The sequence below is a fragment of the Pipistrellus kuhlii genome, unplaced genomic scaffold, assembly GCF_014108245.1.
Source record: "Pipistrellus kuhlii isolate mPipKuh1 unplaced genomic scaffold, mPipKuh1.p scaffold_m20_p_88, whole genome shotgun sequence".
Lineage (NCBI taxonomy): Eukaryota > Metazoa > Chordata > Mammalia > Chiroptera > Vespertilionidae > Pipistrellus > Pipistrellus kuhlii.
In genome coordinates, this window is record NW_023425593.1 from 62,655 (window position 1) to 81,408 (window position 18,754).

The 18,754-nt window shown below is 41.8% G+C and overlaps 1 protein-coding gene across 1 annotated transcript in view; it reads left to right on the forward strand.

The window, feature by feature from the left end:
- Positions 1-18,754, forward strand: part of JHY (junctional cadherin complex regulator) — a 93,525-nt gene that overhangs the window by 17,539 nt on the left and 57,232 nt on the right. The window contains exon 3 of the mRNA XM_036426008.2: positions 2,360-2,867. Coding sequence (XP_036281901.1) covers positions 2,360-2,867 — 508 coding nt within the window. The remainder of the gene's footprint in view (positions 1-2,359; positions 2,868-18,754) is intronic.

An 18,754-nucleotide genomic window follows, 5' to 3' on the forward strand; every position in this document is an offset into this window, starting at 1 on the left:
ATTTGAGAAACACGTACGCTTCGTCTACAGCCCTGGCGAGTGCCAGGCAGGCCAGGGAGAGTAACGCCAGTCCTGGTGCCCAGCCCGCCTGGGGGAGGAGACCGGTCCCCACAGGGCGATGGGAAAGGAGGGGAGCACAGAGGAGTGACATGGACACTGAGCCCCGGATGCAGTCTGAGCCATCCACAGAACACATGTGACACACCCTGAGGGAAGCTGGCTCGGAGGTGGCATGCTCTGCCAGAGGGACAGACCAGAACTCAACCCCTGTCTGTCCGCTGTGCCCTGCTGGGCCGCTCCACCCCTAGCACATGCCCAGGGGCCCTTAGGACAGGCAAGTGGCAGTGCCCCAAACTACTGTGAGCTCGGGTCCTGGGAAGCCACAGGGGACCCTCCCGGGCGCCCCAGAGACGTGGACGTCGAGGTGCCCAGCGAGGGGAGTCACACACCTGGATAGCAGCGCCCTGAGAGGGGAGAGCCGTGTCGTCCAGGCGTGTGGCTGAGGAGAGTGCCCTCTCCCCACCCCCGGTGGCAGAGGAGAGCAGCATGCCCAGCCGTCCTCCACCTCAATGTGAGAGCCAAGAAAGGGCAAGCAGCAGGCCCGGGCTTTGGCCGCCTCCCTGTCTGCTTTCCATCAAATCAAAGAAGTCTGGGTGCACATGAAGGAGAGGCAATTAGCATCCAGGGCTCCATCCGTTTGTTTACCCAGCGTACATTACGTCCTCTGTGACGGGAGCACCGAATGGCATAAAAGCTGGCTGATTTACATTTCCTTCTGGATTAGAGAATCGCAGGCACTGAGCTCGCGGGAGGAAAATCTCTCCGTTAGCTTTTGAAGATCAAAGGGCCCATTACACATGCCCTGTCCCCAGGTCCCTCTCCCTCTGGGTGAGACGGAGGTGCTTTCCGCACTGAGATGGCCCTGGGGGCAGGGGAGGCCGTGGGGTCGTGTGGGCTGGGTGGCCTCCCCTCCAGGTCACTTCCCTCGGCTGGGCCGTCTGCTGGCCCTTCTGCTGGAACAGCGCTGCCTGCAGCGTCCGGCTCAGCCACCCCGTCGCCCAGGGCTCCGTGCTCAGACCTGACGGCCTGAGTGTGGCCCCAGCGCTTTGCAGTGAGTCGCCTTCTGGCTCCAGGGCTGGGGCTCTCTGTACGTGGTACATTCTACCAACACAAGGTGCACTGGGAGGTAAAATCCTCGGCCTGGCCAGGGTGGCTCAGGGGCTGAGCATCGAGCTATGCACCAGGAGGTCACGGTTCGATTCCTGGCCAGGCACCTGCCCGAGGTGCAGGCTGGATCCCCGGAAGCGGTGCGCAGGAGGCAGCCTATCAGCGATTATTTCTCATCATGATGTTTCTATCTCTCTCCCCCTCTTCCTTCCGCTCTGAAATCATTTTTTAAAGCAGTCACTGAACAGGGGCTGGATCTGAGTAGGAGCTCAGTGGGGGTACATCTGGCTTTGCCCTGAAAGGGAGCAGACGGAGACGGGTGCCCAGGGGACCACCACCCTGGATAAGCAGCCAAATAAATGTGTGTCTGACCCACGGGAGCGAGAAGTCAGTGTATCTGCAGGAAGTCCTCGGCGGGCACAGCGAGAGGGTCCTGAGCCTCAGGCGCTGCTGGTTTAGTGTTAGGGACGCTTGTTCCGTTAGAGACTGACTGGCCTGGCTTCATCCCCCGTGTTTTTAAAAAATGTTTTATTGATTTTTTTTCAGAGAGGAAGGGAGAGGAATAGAGAGTTAGAAACATGGATGAGAGAGAAACATTGATCAGCTGCCTCCTGCACACCCCTCACTGGGGATGTGCCCGCAACCAAGGTACATGCCTTTGACCGGAATCGAACCCGGGACCCTTCAGTCTACAGGCCGACGCTCTATCCACTGAGCCACACCGGTTCTGGCTCACCCCCTGTTTTAATAAACTGCGATAGTGAGGACCTTTCCACCCTCCTGTGCAGCGTGAGGCCTCGTGTGAGCCTGGGCGAGGTCTTCACCGTGCCGACAGTAAGAGGAAAGTTATAGCCGAAGCCGGTGTGGCTCAGTGGTAGAGCGTCAGTCTGCAGACTGAAAGGTCCCAGGTTCGATTCTGGTCAAGGGCATGTACCTTGGTTGTGGGCACATCCCCAGTAGGGGGTGTGCAGAAGGCAGCTGATCGATGATTCTCTCTCATCGATGTTTCTAACTCTCTATCCCTCTCTCTTCCTCTCTGTAAAAAACCAATAAAATATATATTAAAAAAAAAAGAGGAAAGTTATAGGAGGAAGGCTGAGATTGATTTCACATTAAATGATCAACTGAACATAATGCATAGTGAGCACATTTATCTTGATCCAGTATTGACACTTCTTTCTGCCCCGGGCAGCCCACCGTCCAAAGAAGACAAGTACTCGGACCTCCGCTACGACCCCAACTGGAGGAGCAAGCGAGGGGCCGGGCACGTGCCGGCCGTGGAGGCGTCGCCGGAGTCCGCGGGCGGCTCTGCCCAGGGGCGCCCGCTCCTCCCCTCGGAGGCGTCCCCGGGCCCAACGGCGGGGGCCGGCCCGCAGGACCCCAGCCCGCCCAGCGACGCCTCTCTGCTCGGGAGTGAGTTTGTGAGTCCGAGCTACGAGCACGGGGCCCAGCACAGCACGCGGGCCTCGGGGCTGAGCGGCCGGGGCCTGGCAGGGACGTCCAGCAACCTCTCCCAGTGCGTGCGGAGTTCAAGCTCACACAACGAGGTTTTCTGGCCCAGGTCACGGGGCCCGCGGCGAAGGAAGGCCAAACAATTTTTTGTGGAAAAAAACAAGCTGACCTTGGGGTTACCCACCCCCAAAGTGGACTCTTATCTTCAGCTTCACAGTAAGAGAAGGGAGGAGAGTCGCATGGAACAGGTACGTAGCTCCCTTCAGTGTCATCTGACAGGCTGACTGGCATTCCCTGTGCTGAATGGCTGAGAGCACTTCTCTGGGGTGGTGGCGTCACTGTGAACCCCTAGCGGGGGAAGTCAGATGCCCTGCCCCTTGCCCCTCTTTGGGGAATGAAGGCAATCATCCCACAAGTTCCTGAGAGCAAAATAAAAGTCATGAATGTTACAGCCTGTAACCACTGTAATTCTATTATCATCTCCAAAATGCTTTTATTCCAGGGCCCGCAGGCATTTAAACGCATGCTCCAGGAGATGAAATGGACTAAGGTTTGACTCCATGTCGGTTGCCTTGGTTTCCGAGACTGCCCTGGGTCCCAGCCCTGCCCCGGCCCTCAGCACGTCAGAGGGCAGGACACACTCACCCACAGCAGCTCACACCCAGAAGTGACTGGTCAGAGCTGACGCCGGTTGGGTGGCCGTGGGGAGATGGCAGACGGCCTCTCATACCCCCACGGATACCCACAGCACTGCCCTTTACTGTTAAGCCTTAGTCTCCCGTCTGTAAAGTTAGAACAATAATCCATGTCCTCCCTTTCTCCTCTGACCGTTTTGAAGATAAATTCTATCCCAGATAATGGGTGTAAAATCTATTGAAGCCAGTAAGCTTTTAAAATGTATCTTTATTGTTGAGAGCATTACACATGTCCCCCTTTTTTGCTCCATTGACCCCCTCTCCCCCTCTCCCCCCTTCCCCTCTCCCAAGGCCTTCGCCGAATTATTGTCCGTACCCAGGGGCTATGCATGTGAGTGCTTCAGTCAGTCTCTCCCCACTCTCCACTCCCCACTCCCCCTGTCCCTGAGGCCCATCAGTCTGTCCTGGGCCTCCATGTCTCTGGATCCATTTCAATCACCCCCATATGCACCAGATCATGTGATACTTGTTTTCCTCAGACTGAAGCCAGTAAACAATGTTGTCTGGTGGGCACTCAGAAAGACCCATCAGCCCTCCTCCTATTGAGTGTGTCTGTGGACTAAGAGAAGAGTATGGCTGGATTGGTATATCCACCATCCTTATTGGGAGGACAGCTTGAGATTCGCCATCTTCTACTGGGGGTCATTTTCAAATATGAAGGAGAGGTTATTACATTAAATGGGGGTTCCCTTAGGCCTCCAGGTCTAAGTTGGTGTCATTGAAGGTGCTGTAACCCATTTAATCTGTACTTCCTGGTGGTACAAGAGAGAGGGGATGAACGTTTGTGATTGTTTTCTTGATTCAGAAATTCCTAAGGGAACACCTTTCCATTGCTAGATGGATCTGCCCAACTCACGAATCACTGAAAACAGCCAATGAGATGCCCATATTTAAAGAAAGAAAAAGAAACTCCTTTTAAAGTCTTAAAGCATATGTCACATCCCTGTCTTTGTAGCTAATAATAAACTGAAGGCGTGGGTGTAGTATATTTAGCTAAATTATCAAAACAAGTAGCTGAATTCAAATAGAGTCTTCAAGATTTTGACCCCGTTTTAGATGTTTAATGAACTTTTTGTTTCATAAAACATCCATGAAATTTTGAGTTTTGACTGCTCATTTAAAATTATAAATACATTTTATAGTCCAATATATGTGAAAAATATTTATAGCTTGTTATTTCTCTCAGACTAGGATACGTTTCATTATTTTTTAATGTGTTCTCAAAAGAAGCCGGTATAGGAGAGGCCAATAGTCAGGCCAAAATAAATAGTTGTATTTCTAATTATAAAAGAGAAAATATTTAATATAAACTCTTTAATTGCTGATATCTTAATTGCTATTTATCTTAGTAGTTATTGTCTGTGTCCAGGGTTATGTATTATGCATCTAAGTTCTTTGCAAACCATTTCATTTACTAAACACTGTTGGGTTGCATTGACTGTCGGTGGTGCCATAGCACAGTGTTCATTGTGCCAAGGAGGAAACTCTAACACATCCTGGCTTTGAGCTCATGAATTATTCTTTGGCCATTGACCTTGTCCATTGCTTTTTCCAGGTTCAAATATCTAAGGGCTGATTGCTAATTGTATTCAAAATTGCTTCATAATCATTTCTAACATATATTTCTTTCATCTTTACTCCTATTCTTTTAAAAACAATAAAAATTAATTTGACCTAACAGTGATATAAGGATATATGTAACTTTTAAAATTATGTTACAGTCAGTAGCATAGAATATATTACCTTTAAATAATTATTTACATGTGGAATGCATAGTCTTTTCTGCTAATACAGGTTGTTTATTCTCTTATGGGCCAGGAGCTATGCTTTGCACTTATTTTTAATCTTCACAGTAACTAGCCTAAGGCACTGCACAGACGCCGTAAATATATGAGAATTGGAAAGTGCCTCTCTTCCACTGCATCCAAACTTTGTTTTCCTTGGTGTGACTGGAAGTTTGTGGTGGAAAACAGTATTCCCAGAGCAGTGGTTTGAAATCCTGGCTGGATATGAGAATCACCCGAGAAACCACATTTTTAAAAAGTGATTCTCTGCTTTATCCAGACCAACTTCCATCTCTGAAGGAGACCTTCAGCATCAGTACTTCTTATTTATTATTATTATTTTAAATTTATCTTTATTGGTTTCAAAGAGGAAGGAATAGGGAGAAAGAGATAGAAACATCAATGATGACAGAGAATCACCAATGGGCTGCTCCTGCACACCCCTCACTGGGACTGAACTCGCAACCCTGGCACGTGCCCTTGACCGGAATTGAACCCAGGACCCTTCAGCCGCAGGCAGATGCTCTAGGTTAGGGCCCCATCAATACTTTTGAAAGAAGACCCCCGGCGATTCTGAGAGCCAGGGCTGAGAATATTGTTCAAGGCAGAGCAGAGCCCTCACCCTGGCCTTCACGTTGGAATCACCTGGGAAACTAAAAATACTGACTCCGTGGCCTGAGCCCTGAAATTCAGATGTGGTTTATTAGGGGTGCATTGGGGGGGCGGTGTCAGAGCTCCCCAGGTGACCCCAGCGGCTGGCCAGGACTGCATCCCCGACCTGGAGCATGGGCCTCGGTCACTGCACCAGGAGGAGCATCTGAGAGCCACTTAGACCAGACTCCTGGGCGGAACCCGGGCACTGCTGCCTTAGGGGGTGAGGGTTGGGCCCAAGAGTTTGAATTTGCTCCTGGTTCTAGATCAGCAGTTCCCAATGCGGGGCAATTTGCTCTGAAGGAGGGCAACTTAAGAATGAGTTATTAACAGTGAATTTTTTAGCCTTTCTTATAGTCCTAGTGGCCTCATACACAGTATATAGCTATATAGTGTGACATATTTGTGCATTTCAGTTCTCTATTTTATGTTTTGAAACTTTAGTTGCTGGGTTTTTTTTTATATCACTTCATATTATTATTTTCACAATTTCTTAGTGATTTCTTCCTCAGTACTTCAACTGTCCTTTCGTTCTTTTATTTTTCTCTTCATGGACGCCATGTTCTTTGGAAGCTTGTTTAGCCCAGTTAACGGCCTTTTAGGCCTCCTCCACGTGAGTAGGAGTCACTTTTTGAATGATAAGAATTCTGTGTCACGGGGGGAGGGGCGGGGAGGGGAGGCGCATGGGAGAGGGCATCAGGATTTTAGCGATGCTTCGGTGGGGCATGGCCAAAACAAGGTTGGGACCACTGTTCTAGAACATGCCGCTTCTGCAGTTAGGCCCACACTTTAAGAACCACGAGTCTTTTGCTTCTCAAACTTGAAAATGATTATGAGCTCCCCAGGGTCTTCCTGAAATACAGACTTTTCGGCTGAGTCAAGAGTGCATCTCTGTAAGAGGAGCAAGGGCTGGATATAAAGAACATGACGTGTTTATCAGGGCCCTGAAGCCACCTGGGGCAGTGAAGCACGAAGCGTGGTGACTTCCGTGCGTGGAGGCAGGAGGAATGGCTTGGAGGCTGCTGTTTCAGTGAGGCAGCATCCTCCGGAGGTTCTTCCCGTTCCAACGATCTGTTTCCCCTTCCAATCTTTGAAAGAGATGACAGATGTCTTAAACTAGGGACACTGAGAGGATAAATAACATCTATTGTGAACTGAATGAAAACAGAAATCTCAGTTACCATGCACACAACCAAAACACCCAGCTTTTTAATACTTTGTTTTGTTGCAAGCACCAGGCCAGGCTGCAGCAGACTAAGGCTCCTCAGGAGTGTATCGTGTTCAGGAAGATTTGAAAGTAAATCTAAGAAGTTAATATCCCAATAAAAATACCAATAGTTATTTTTAAAATAAAACTTTACAGGCTGATTATGAAGTTCATAAGACAAATTGGCATGGATAATAAAAGAAAGCTCTGGAATTAAGAGTCATCATTAAAGAAAATAGCCCTACTAGGTAATATAGTATAGCATAGAGCCTCAATAATTAAATATTAAGGTAATATTTTGTATATATACAGACAGAAAATGGAAGTACTGAATAGAAAATATAGAAAACCCAGTTACATATGGGAATGTAAGGTCTGAAACTGGATTTGATAAAGGCAGTATCTCAAGTCAAGGGTAACAATGGGTAAGCCACCTGGAGAAAAATGAAGTCACATCCATATCTCATATCATTTAACAAGATAATTCTAAGTGAATCAGATATTTAATTTTTAAAAAGTGAATCATAAAAAAACTATGGAAAATGGGAAGTTTATCCTATTATCTTCAAATTATTTGAAATCTATAATCTATAGAAGTCTGGTAAATTTGACTACAATATCAAAAACTGCTATAGGAAGAAAGCTTATGAAAGTCAAAATATAAAGAACAAGCTAGGGAAAATATTTTAAACTTATATCACAGACAATTCACTGATATCACAAATATCTAAAGAGCTCCTATAAATCAATAAGGAGACCAATACTCCAGGATAAAAATACACAAAATATGAAAAGATAATACACAGAAAAGTTAATGCACTTGGCTTTTAAGCATATGAAAATATATCCAATTTCAGGGTATTATAAGAGAAATACAAGTTAATATACCACATTGGGATTCCATTTCTCACTGATAACTAAACAACAAAATCCTCCAAGTTTGATGAACTGATAGGCAAAGAGTACAGTCAAGCTGGTGAGAGAATAAATAGTATACCAGTATGGGGGTATGTATTAAAACCTATTTAAAATACAAACACATACAGCCCTTGATAAAATAAGATATAATGGCTGAGAGTATATGCTTTGGAGACAGGTTGGATAACACTAATGCCTGCTAGCTGTCTGTCTGTGGGCAGGTTCACTCACCTCTCAGTGCTTCCATTTTCTCATCTCTAAAACGGGATAATGAATACAGAAATAAGGTTAAATAAAGGGGTGGGATATATGATCTACACATTTTACATCAAAATCTAGTTTATAAAAAGCACTATATACATGTTAGCAATTATTTTTTTGTTTTACCCAACACATTCCACTCCTAGGAATTTAATCTTAGTTATATGTGTGCAGTTTTGAAATAACTTTTGTGTTAGATCATTTATTTCATCCTTATTTGTAATAACAAAAGATTAGAAATCACCCAAATGTCTACCATTTGGGGAGTACTAAGTAAATGATAGTGTCTCCACACAATAGAATACAACTGTAGCTGTTAAAAAATAAGTGATGATCTTTATGAACTGTTATGGACAACATACCAGGCTTTATTATTAAGAGAAAAATTAAAGGTGCAGGATAGTTTATACTGTATATACTATATTTTGTATATAGTATATGCAGTATAAAGAGGTGGGGAGGAGAAAATATGTGTCATATTTGGTGGGTATACATAAAAAAAACTTGGGGAGGATAATTGATGGTTAGTGTATAAAGTGGAGAGGAACAGGTGGGGCACTCTGTACACTTCAATATCTCTTCGTTTAAAACATGCCTGTGTATTTACAGTTTACAACATTCGTAGGAATCCTTGTAACTTCATACTCCCTTGATTGCTCAGTTACCAAAATTGCAGGGGTTTTTTGCCTGTAAATAATGGCTCCTACGAATTAGAGAGAGAAACATTGATTTTTAAATTCAATTGCTCCACAATCCTTTGGCCATTTTTCATAGATCTATCAACTGTACATTAAAATGCACCGGGAAAGTCACCTTAGAAGACATGACAGGATCTTAGTCATATGATGTGTGAAGCAAGGAACTGCTGCACAAACCAACACACACTAGAGGGCACCTGAGCATCGCACTGGGACAGTCGCTCTGCTGGTGAATGCTCCTGCTGGCTCTCCTTTAGGATTTGTTCAGTCGCCACAAGTCTTTGTCTGAAACTCCTTAGAATGTGAGACGATTTATGGTCACCATTACAGGAGACTGTCTTGAAAAATGTCCTTGCTTTCCATCTGGATTCCAATGTGACTTTGCAGATTGAGGAGGATGAATTTAGTGTGGGCTCAAAAAAGAGCAGGCAGCCCTTACTCAAGTTATTCTTCTCTTTGCAAATGTGGAAATAGAAGACCTTAGTCTTCAAGGCAATAGGAAGCCGTAGCTAGACTCCACTTCCCGTTCTGAGAATCAACCCACCTTTGAGGCTGTTGCTGAGACACCAGGTGGGTCAGCGAACAAACTCTCCCCAGGGCTGGGGATGTAACTGAAAACAAGACATACAGAGCCCTTTCATTTTTCTTTCTTCCTTTTTCTTAACGACTCAGTTGGTTTCTTTGAATATATTTCAGAACTTGAAACCTAAACAAGGAACAGCCCAGGGCAGTGTGGCTCACTCAGCTGGTTGAACATTATTCCATGCACCAAAAGGTCGCTGGTTTGATTCAGGGTCAGGGCACATGCCTAGATTGCAGGCTCGATCCCCATTAGAGGATATGTAGGAAGCAGCTGGATCAATGTTTCTTTCTCACATTGATATTTCTCTCTCTCCCTATCCCTCTCCCTTTCTTTCTCTCTTAAGATTAATAACAACATATAAAAAAATAAACAAAGGAACCAGTTGAACTTTTCAAGTAATACAAAAAATTCTTAAGTCAATAATCAATTACTTCATGAGTAAACTCAAACCCAAAAATTCTTAGCTTCGTACTTCTAAAATGCTAATCTCTCTTAAATAAGAAAATGGTATAAATCCATAGGGTTAAGTATACATACCTCTTGAAATACTCTGAAATGTAATTTATGAAATTACAGTATTCGTTGTTTGATTCCTTCCCAACCACTTAAAAAAACATATTTATTTATTTTAATTGAATTTATTATTAAGACATTATCTAATAAAATTATATAGGATTGCCAGTTGGATTCCAGTCAGGGCATATGTCCAGGTTGCAAGCTCGATCCCCAGTAAGGGATGTGCAAGAGGCAGCTGATGGATGTTTCTCTCTCATTGATCTCTCTCTCTCTCTCTCTCTCTCTCTCTCTCTCTCTCTCTCTCTCTCTCTCTCTCTCTCTCTCTTTCTCCCCCCTTCCCTTCCTTCCTTCTTCCATCTTTCCCTTCTCTCTGTCCTTTCCTCTCTCTCTAAAAAAAAAAATCAATAAAAAATTTGTAGTGTTCAAGAGTACAATTATATAATACTTCATCTGTATATTGTGTTGTCTCCTTCCATCACCATTTACCACCCCCACCCCCTTTACCCTCGCCTACTTACCCCACCTCTTTCACTCGGTAATCACCATACTGTTTTCTGTCTATGCGGTTTTGTTCTTGTTTTTGCTTAATCTTTTCACCTTTTTACCCAACCCTTTATCTTTTTCCCCCTGACAGCTATCAGTCTGTTCTCTGTATCTATGAGTCAGTTTGCATTTTGTTAGTTCATTTTGTTCATTAGATTCCACATATAAGTGAAATCATATGCTATTTGTCTTTCTCTGACTGGCTTATTTCACTTAGCATAATCCTCTCCAGGTCCTTCCATGCTGTTGCAAAGGTTAAGATTTCTTTCTTTCTCTTTTCTTTCTTCCTTTCTTTTCTTTTCTTTTTTTAATTTTTTATGACCAACTAGTATTCCATTCTGCTTTTTTATCCATTCATCTCCTAATGGGCACTTCAGCTGCTTCCAAATCTTGGCTTTTGTAAATAGCACTGCAAGAAACATATGGGTGCATATATTCTTTTGAATCAATGGTTCAGGTTTCTTCAGATATATTCCCAGAAGTGCAATCTCTGGGTCAGAAGACAGTTCCATTTTTAATTTTTTGAGGTAATTCCATATTGCTTTTCACAGTGGCTGCACCAGCCTGCATTCCCACCACAGTGCACATGAATTCCCTTTTCTTCACATCCTTACCAACACCTGTTTTTTATTTATTGATGAAAGCCATTCTGATGGTCATGAGATGATGTCTCATTGTAATTTCAATTTGAATTTCTCAGATGATTAGTGACATTGAGCATCTTTTCATATGTCTATTGAGCATCTATCTGTATGTCCTCTATGGAGAAATGTCTATTCAGATACTTTGCCCATTTTAAAATTGATTTTAGAGAGAAAAATGGGGGAGGAGAGAGAGAGAGAGAGAGAGAGAGAGAGAGAGAGAGAGAGAGAGAGAAGAACATGGATGTGAGAAAGAAACATTGAGCATTGTCTCTCACACCTTGAATAAGAATCAAACCCACCACCTTTTGATATACAGAATGACATTCCAAATGATGTGTCATCCAGGATGACACTGAGCCACACCAGCCAGGGATGGCCCATTTTTTAATTGGATTGTTTGGTTTTCTTTGGTGTTGAGTTGTAGAAGTTCTTTATAAAATTTGATATTAACCCCTTATTAGATGTATGTTCTTCCTTTTAGTAGGTTGTCTTTTCATTATGTTGATGGTTCCTTTGCTGTTGCAAAAACTTTTTAGTTTGATATAGTCCCCTTTGTTTATTTTTTCTTTTGTTTCCCTTGTCCAAAAGGAGGTCTAGTTCCAATTTTCCCAACACCATTTACTGAATAGACTGTCTTTACCCCATTGTATGATCTTGACTGTCTTTACCCCATTGTATGATCTTTGTCAACAATTAATTGATGATAAAGATGTGGGTTTATTTCTGGGCTTTATATTCTCTTCAATTGATATGTATGTAAATATATATATATATATATATTATTGATTTTTTACAGAGAGGAAGGGAGAGGGATAGAGAGCTAGAGAGAGAGAGTCATTGATCAGCTACCTCTTGCACACCCCCATGCAACCAATGTACATGCCCTTGACTGGAATTTAACCCGGGACCTTTCAGTCCGCAGGCTGACGCTCTATCCACTGAGCCAAACCGGTTTTGGCTGTATGTTTGTTTTTATGCCAGCACCATACTGTTTTGATTACTATGCCATTGTAGTATAGTTTGATATCAGGTACCATGATACCTCCAACTTTGTTCTTATTTCTCAAGTTTTTATTAAGAAAGGGTATTGGATTTTGTCAAATGCATCAATTGATATGATTATGTGGTTTTTGTCTCTCAGTTTGTTTATGTGATATATCACATTTATTGATTTGTGGATATTGTACCATCCTTGCATCTCCAGAATCAATCCCACTTGGTCATGGTGTATGATCTTTCTAATGTATTTCTAAATCCAATTTGCTAGAATTTTGTTGATGATTTTAACAACTATGTTCATCAAAGATATTGGCCTATAGTTTTATTTTCTTGTGGTGTCTATCTGGTTTTGAGATTTGGGTAATGCTGACTTCATAGATAGAGCTTGGAAGTGTGCCTTCCTTTTAAGTTTTTTGGAATGGTCTGGGGAGGATGGGTTTTAGTTCTTCTTTGAATGCTTGGTAGAACTCCCCTATAAAGCCATCCAGACCAGGGCTTTTGCTTGCTGGAAGATTTTTTATCACTGTTTCAATTTATTTGGTAGTTATCAGTGTATTTGGGTTGTTTTGTTTGTTTGTTTTTGTTTAGAGGATTTGTCCAGTGGTGTTAGTGAAGTATTAAAGTCCCTACTATGATTGTATTACTGTCAATCTCTCCCTTGATATCCTCCAGAACACATGTGTCAAACACAAGGCCTGCGGGCCAAATCCGTCCCGTCAGGCCTTGCAATGTGGCCCGCACCGCGCTGTCATCACTGCACTCCGCTGCGTTTCCATCACAATGACAGTTTATGACTGTTCAGTAAACCATTCGGCCCGCGATTTAGGCTGGATTTTAGATTTTGGCCCCTTCTCTGATTGAGTTCGACACCCTTACTCCAGAAGTTTTTTTAATCTATATTGGGTGTATATATGTTTATCAGAGTTATTTCTTCATGTTGGATTGCTCCCTTTAGTATTATGAAGTGGCTTTCCTTATCTTTTGCTATATCCTTCACTTTGAGATCTAATTTGTCAGATGTAAGTATTGCTACCCCAGCTTTCTTTTTTTCTTTTTTTTCATTTCTATTTGCCTGAAATACCTTTTCCCAGCCCTTCACCATCAGTCTGTGTGAGTCCTTTTTTCTGAGGTGGGTTTTCTGTAGTCAGCAGCTATATGGTTCATGTTTTCTTATCCACTCAGCTATCTTATGTCTTTTGATTGGGGCATTTAATCCATTTACATTTAAAGTTATTATTGCCCTAGCTGATTTAGCTCAGTGGATAGAACATAAGCCTGTGGATTGAAGGGTCCCAGGTTTGATTCCAGCCAAGGGCACATGCCTGGGTTACAGGCTAAATCCCCAATAGGGGATGTGCAAGAGACAGTCGATCAATGATTCTCTCTCATCATTGATGTTTCTATCTCTCTCTCTCCCTCTCCCTTCCTCTCTGAAATAAATAAAGAAATATATTTAAAAAATAAATAAAGTTATTATTGATAGGTTCTTGTTTGTTGCCATTTTTATTCTTTATGCCTGTGTTTCTTCTACCCTTCCTGTTTCTTCTTTTTACAGCAGCCCTTTAGCATTTCTTGCATTGCTGGTTTGGTGGTATAATAATAAACTCCCCTGGTCATTTGTTTCTGTGAAGCTCCTGATTTCACCCTCAATTTTGATTGATAGCCTTTCTGGGTACAGTATTCTTGGATTAAGACCATTGTTTTGCATGACTTTGTATATTTCATTCCATTCCCTTCTAGCCTGATGTGTTCCTATTGAGAAATCAGTCACTAGTCTGATGGGGGATCCTTTATAGGTAACTTTCTGTCTCTGGCTGCTTTTAAGATTCTTACTTTGTTGTTGGTGTTTCCCAATTTAATGATAATGTGCCCTGGCATTGGTCTTTTGGGGTTCATTGTGTTTGGACCTCTGTGAGATTGGACTTGCGTGGGTTTTTTCTTCCCAATATCAGGGAAGTTTTCTGTCATTATTTCTTCAAACAAGTTTTCTATTCCTTGCTCATTTTCCTCTCCTCCTGCACCCCTATTATGCAAATGTTGTTTTGTTTTGGGTTACCCTAAGGTTCTCTTAGGTTCTCCTCCTGTTTTTCAAGTTTTTTTCCTAGATGCTGCTCTGCTTGGGTATTTTTTCCTACCTTGTCTTCTAGCTCACTGTGCAGTCCTCTGCTTATTCTAGTCTACTGTTGATGCTCTTTATTGAGTTCTTTATTGCAGTGATGTCATTTTTCACTTCTTGGTTCTTCTTCATTCCTTTGGTTCTTACACATACTGTTGAATTTGTTTTCCAACCTTTTTAGCGACCTTATAACCATTTCTCTGAAATCCCTATCTGACATATTGCTTGCCTCCATTTTGTTTACTTCCTTTACTGATGATGCCTCCTATTCTTTCATATGTGGATTGTTTCTTTGTCTCTCCATGATCTCTTCACTCTGGGTATCTGGTTATGTAGCTTTCTCCTGCATTGACATAAAGGAACAAAATACAACACAACAAGGCAAAATGCAGAAGACACTGAACACAAATGCTTTCATGATATTAATAATCCCAAATAAAGGTGATCACCAAAGAAAAGAGAATTATGGGATAAAAAACAAAACAACAAAACAAAAGAGACTGCAAAAATGATATTGAGGAAAGGGGAAAAAAAGTAAGAGAAAAAAATAAAGAGAATAAAAAAGAAGGGGAAAAAACTATTTATATTTGGAGAAAACTCAGTAGAACAACTAATCAAAAAAAATGCAAACAACTAACACCAGAGATGAATGCAAACTATAAACAACAACTAATACCAAGTGAGGAGAGGAAAAACAGAAGGAAAAAAAAAAAGAGGGACAATCAGACATACAACAAAAAAATCTAATTAACAATCAAATAAACAGCAACAATAGGATAGAGAGAAAGAAGGGCAAAACCAAACAAAATAAAACAAAAAACATTTTTAAAAAGCAAAACAAAAAAAATGGAAGAGAGAGAGAAAATTGGATAGTGAAGAAAGAGAAGAGAGAAGTATGTATAGACTTGGAGCAGAGGATTTGAAATTAGATATGTTAGGATGAATTTTTAATGGGGTAAAAAGAAGGAATAGGGAAAATCTAAAGCAGGAATAGGGTAAGAGAAATAGGACAACAAAGGGGAAAAGTGAGGGAGAGAGCATTGGCATAAAGGTAAAGTTGAGATAGAGTAAAATGATGCTAAAGGAAAAATGAAAATAGAATATAGAACATTAATCCCAAAAGAAAATAAAAGAAAAGAAAATGAAACTTTAAAAAAGGTAAAATAATAGTAGTAATAATACTTATTAAAAATAAAAATATAGTCATTAAAAGGGTAAAATCAAGTAAGAAAAAAATTTAGTTTCTTAAGTAAAAGATAAAAAATGAAAATGTGCAGTAGTGAAGGTCACTCATTTCCTCCACTGTTATGTTTGGCACACCTGTTTCCTGTCAGGTAGTCAGGACAGTATTGAAGTTCCCTGCATTCCACTGTTCCTCTGTGTTGTCAACCACAATACTATTTTCAAGCAGGTAGTATTTCTTTGTTTCTCAGCCTGCCGTTAGTTAAATTTACACAAGAGTCAATTTGTGATTTAATCCCTGGGTTGCAGTGTGTCTGTATTGACATCCAGGGCTATAAGTTCCTCTCTACCCAGTATTTAGAATTTGTTTTCCCTGCCGCACATAATACTGGTTTGGGGGAATGGACTTCCCCAGAGCTGGTTTTCTGATAGTTTCTCCCCGCTCTGACCCCCAGGTTCCACAAAAACAGCTTTCCCCTGCAGTCTCTGAGAGTGTTTTTAACTGGGTGATCCTACGCACTGGGCTTAGTAATCAAAAGCAAGGATTTAAAGAGAAAAAAGAGCCAGAGTAAGCCAGCAAATTTGTGATTTTTTTCGACCCGGCACTGCACGCAACTCTGCTCATGTCTCTGCCCATGTCTTTTTCCACTGGCACAACGCAGCCGGTTTACTGCCAGAACTTCAGACTGCCTTTTTGTGCCCCACCCAACTATGGGTTGATTTCTGGAGTTCCCCTCTGTCAGCAGCCCTGTAGACCTCCTTCCACATTCGTGGACTATCCTGGCCCCAACGGCCGTGGATTTTGTGGGCACAGACTTGCTCTGAATCTCCAGATCTCGCTGTGCACGTTTCTCCCTCCAGCCTGGATCACAGACCTCACCTCTCTCTGGGCGGAATCTGACCTTTCTGTGAGAAGGTGCAGAGCTTGTTGGAGTCTGAATATTTGGGCTGCTTGAGACCCGGTGTTCATGGATTCACAGCTGGTCCCTTGGTGTTGGGGTTGTAGGGTCCCAGGAGGTTCTGATTCTTCCCGGTTGAAGGTAAGACTAGGCTTCTGATCACACCCACTCTCCCCTTCAAGATGACGACGCGGTCTCTGCGGCAGAGCCGGTAGCTCTGGGAGAGATTTCAGCAGCAGTGGAGGCTGCCCAGTCAGCGGAGCCCTGTCCAGCAATCCCCAACAGTCCCTTGGAATATAACTCACAAATAGACACGCCCCTGTATGTCCACACACTCTCCTTTCATCCTCTCACTCACATACTGTCTTGCAGCCTGCCTTCCCATCAGCAGCCATCTTCAATTGAAGCCTTCTTAAATTTATTGACACTTGTTTTGTGTCCTAACATGTTATCGATCCTATAAAATGTTTCTTGTGTGCTTGAAAGGAATGTATATTCCCCTGCTCTGGGGTGAAATGCTCTAAAGATATCAATCAAATCCATCTGGTCTAGTATGTCACTTAAGGCCACTCTTTCCTTGTTGATTTTCTGTCTGGAAGATCTACCCATTGATGTCAATATGATATTAAAGTCTCCTACTGTATTACTGTCAATCTCTCTATAAAGACTTGCTTTACATATTTAAGTGTCTCTAAATATATTTACAAGAGTTATATCCTCTTTTGGCTTATTTTATCATTGTGTTGTGACCTTCTATAATACTATAAAGCCTTTGTCTTAAAGTCTTTTTTTATCAGATATAGTATTGCTATCTCAGCTTGTTGTTGTTCTCATTTGCATTAAATATCACTTTTCGTCTCTTTATTTTTAGTCTGTATCTTTCTTTTTTTTAATATATATATTTTATTGATTTTTTTACAGAGAGGAAGGGAGAGGGATAGAGAGTTAGAAACATCGATGAGAGAGAAACATCGACCAGCTGCCTCTTGCACACCCCCTACCAGGGATGTGCCCGCAACCAATGTACATGCCCTTGACTGGAATCGAACCTTTCAGTCTGCAGACTGACGCTCTACTACTGAGCCAAACCGGTTTCGGCTAGTCTGTGAGTATCTTTCATTCTCAGGTAGGTCTCTTGTAGAGACTATGTGTGTGTATATATATATATATATATATATATATATATATATATATATATATATATATCTTGTTTTCTTATTTATTCAGCTGCCCTATGTCTTTTGATTTGAGCATTTAAGCTACTTAAACTTAAAGTGATTATTGATAGACACATATTTATTGGCATTTTATTCTTTAAACTAAGTAGCTATGTTTCCCTTTCTTCTTCTTCAATAAGATCTTTTAATTGTTCTAATATTGATTGGGTGCTAATAAATTGCGTGCCTTTAGCTTTTTCTTATCTGAAAAAGTCTATTTTTCTTTCAATTTTAAATGATAGCCTTGCTGGGTAAAGTAGTCTTGGTGGTAGGTCCTTGGTTTTCATCACTTTGAATATTTCATGTCAATCACTATGGCATGAATGTTTACATTTAGAAATCAGTTGACAGTCTTGTGGGAACTCCCTTGTAGTTAACTGTTTTTCTCTTGCTGCTTTTAAGATTCTCTCCTTGTCTTTTACCTGTGTGACTTTAATTCTGATGGCCTTGGTTTGGACCACTTTGAGTTCATCTTGTTTGGGACTATCTACACTTCCTGGACTTGTGTGCCTTTTTTCTTACCAGGTTAGAGAAGTTTTCAGTCAGTATTTCTTCAAATAGTTTCTTGATCCTTTGCACTTGCTCTCTCTCTCTCTCTCTCTCTTTCTCTCTCTCTCTCTCTTCTCTTCTCTTTATGAATTAGGAATTCATATTAGGAATATATTCTTAAGCTTTATATTTTCCCTAAATTCCCTTAAACTGACCTCATTTTTTTTTTTTTTTTTTTTTTTTAGAATTATTTTTCCTTCTTGCTGCTATGATTGGGTGTTTTCTGCTACTTTGTCTTCCAAATCTCTGATTTTATCTTCTGCTTCATCCACCCAACTTTATTTCTTCTAGTGTATTCTTCATTTCAAATATTGTATTCTTTACTTCTGACTGGTTCTTTTTTATGGTTTTATATCCTTTTTATGTGTACTATCTCTTTTTTTAAGTTCTCATTGATTTCATCCATTTTCCCCTTAAGTTTCTTGAGCATCCTTAAAACCATTGTTTTGAATTCTATATCTGTTAGATTGCTTGCCTCCATTTCATTTAGCTTTTTTCTGGAGTTTTCTATTTTTTCATTTGGAGCATGTTTCTTTGTCTCCCCATTTTGACTGTTTTTTTGTGTGTGTTTGTTTCTATGTAGATCTGCTATGACTACCAGTCTTGGTAGGATGGACTTATGAAATAGGAGTCCTGTGGGACCCAATGGAAGTCTCCTTGGTCACCTGTGCTG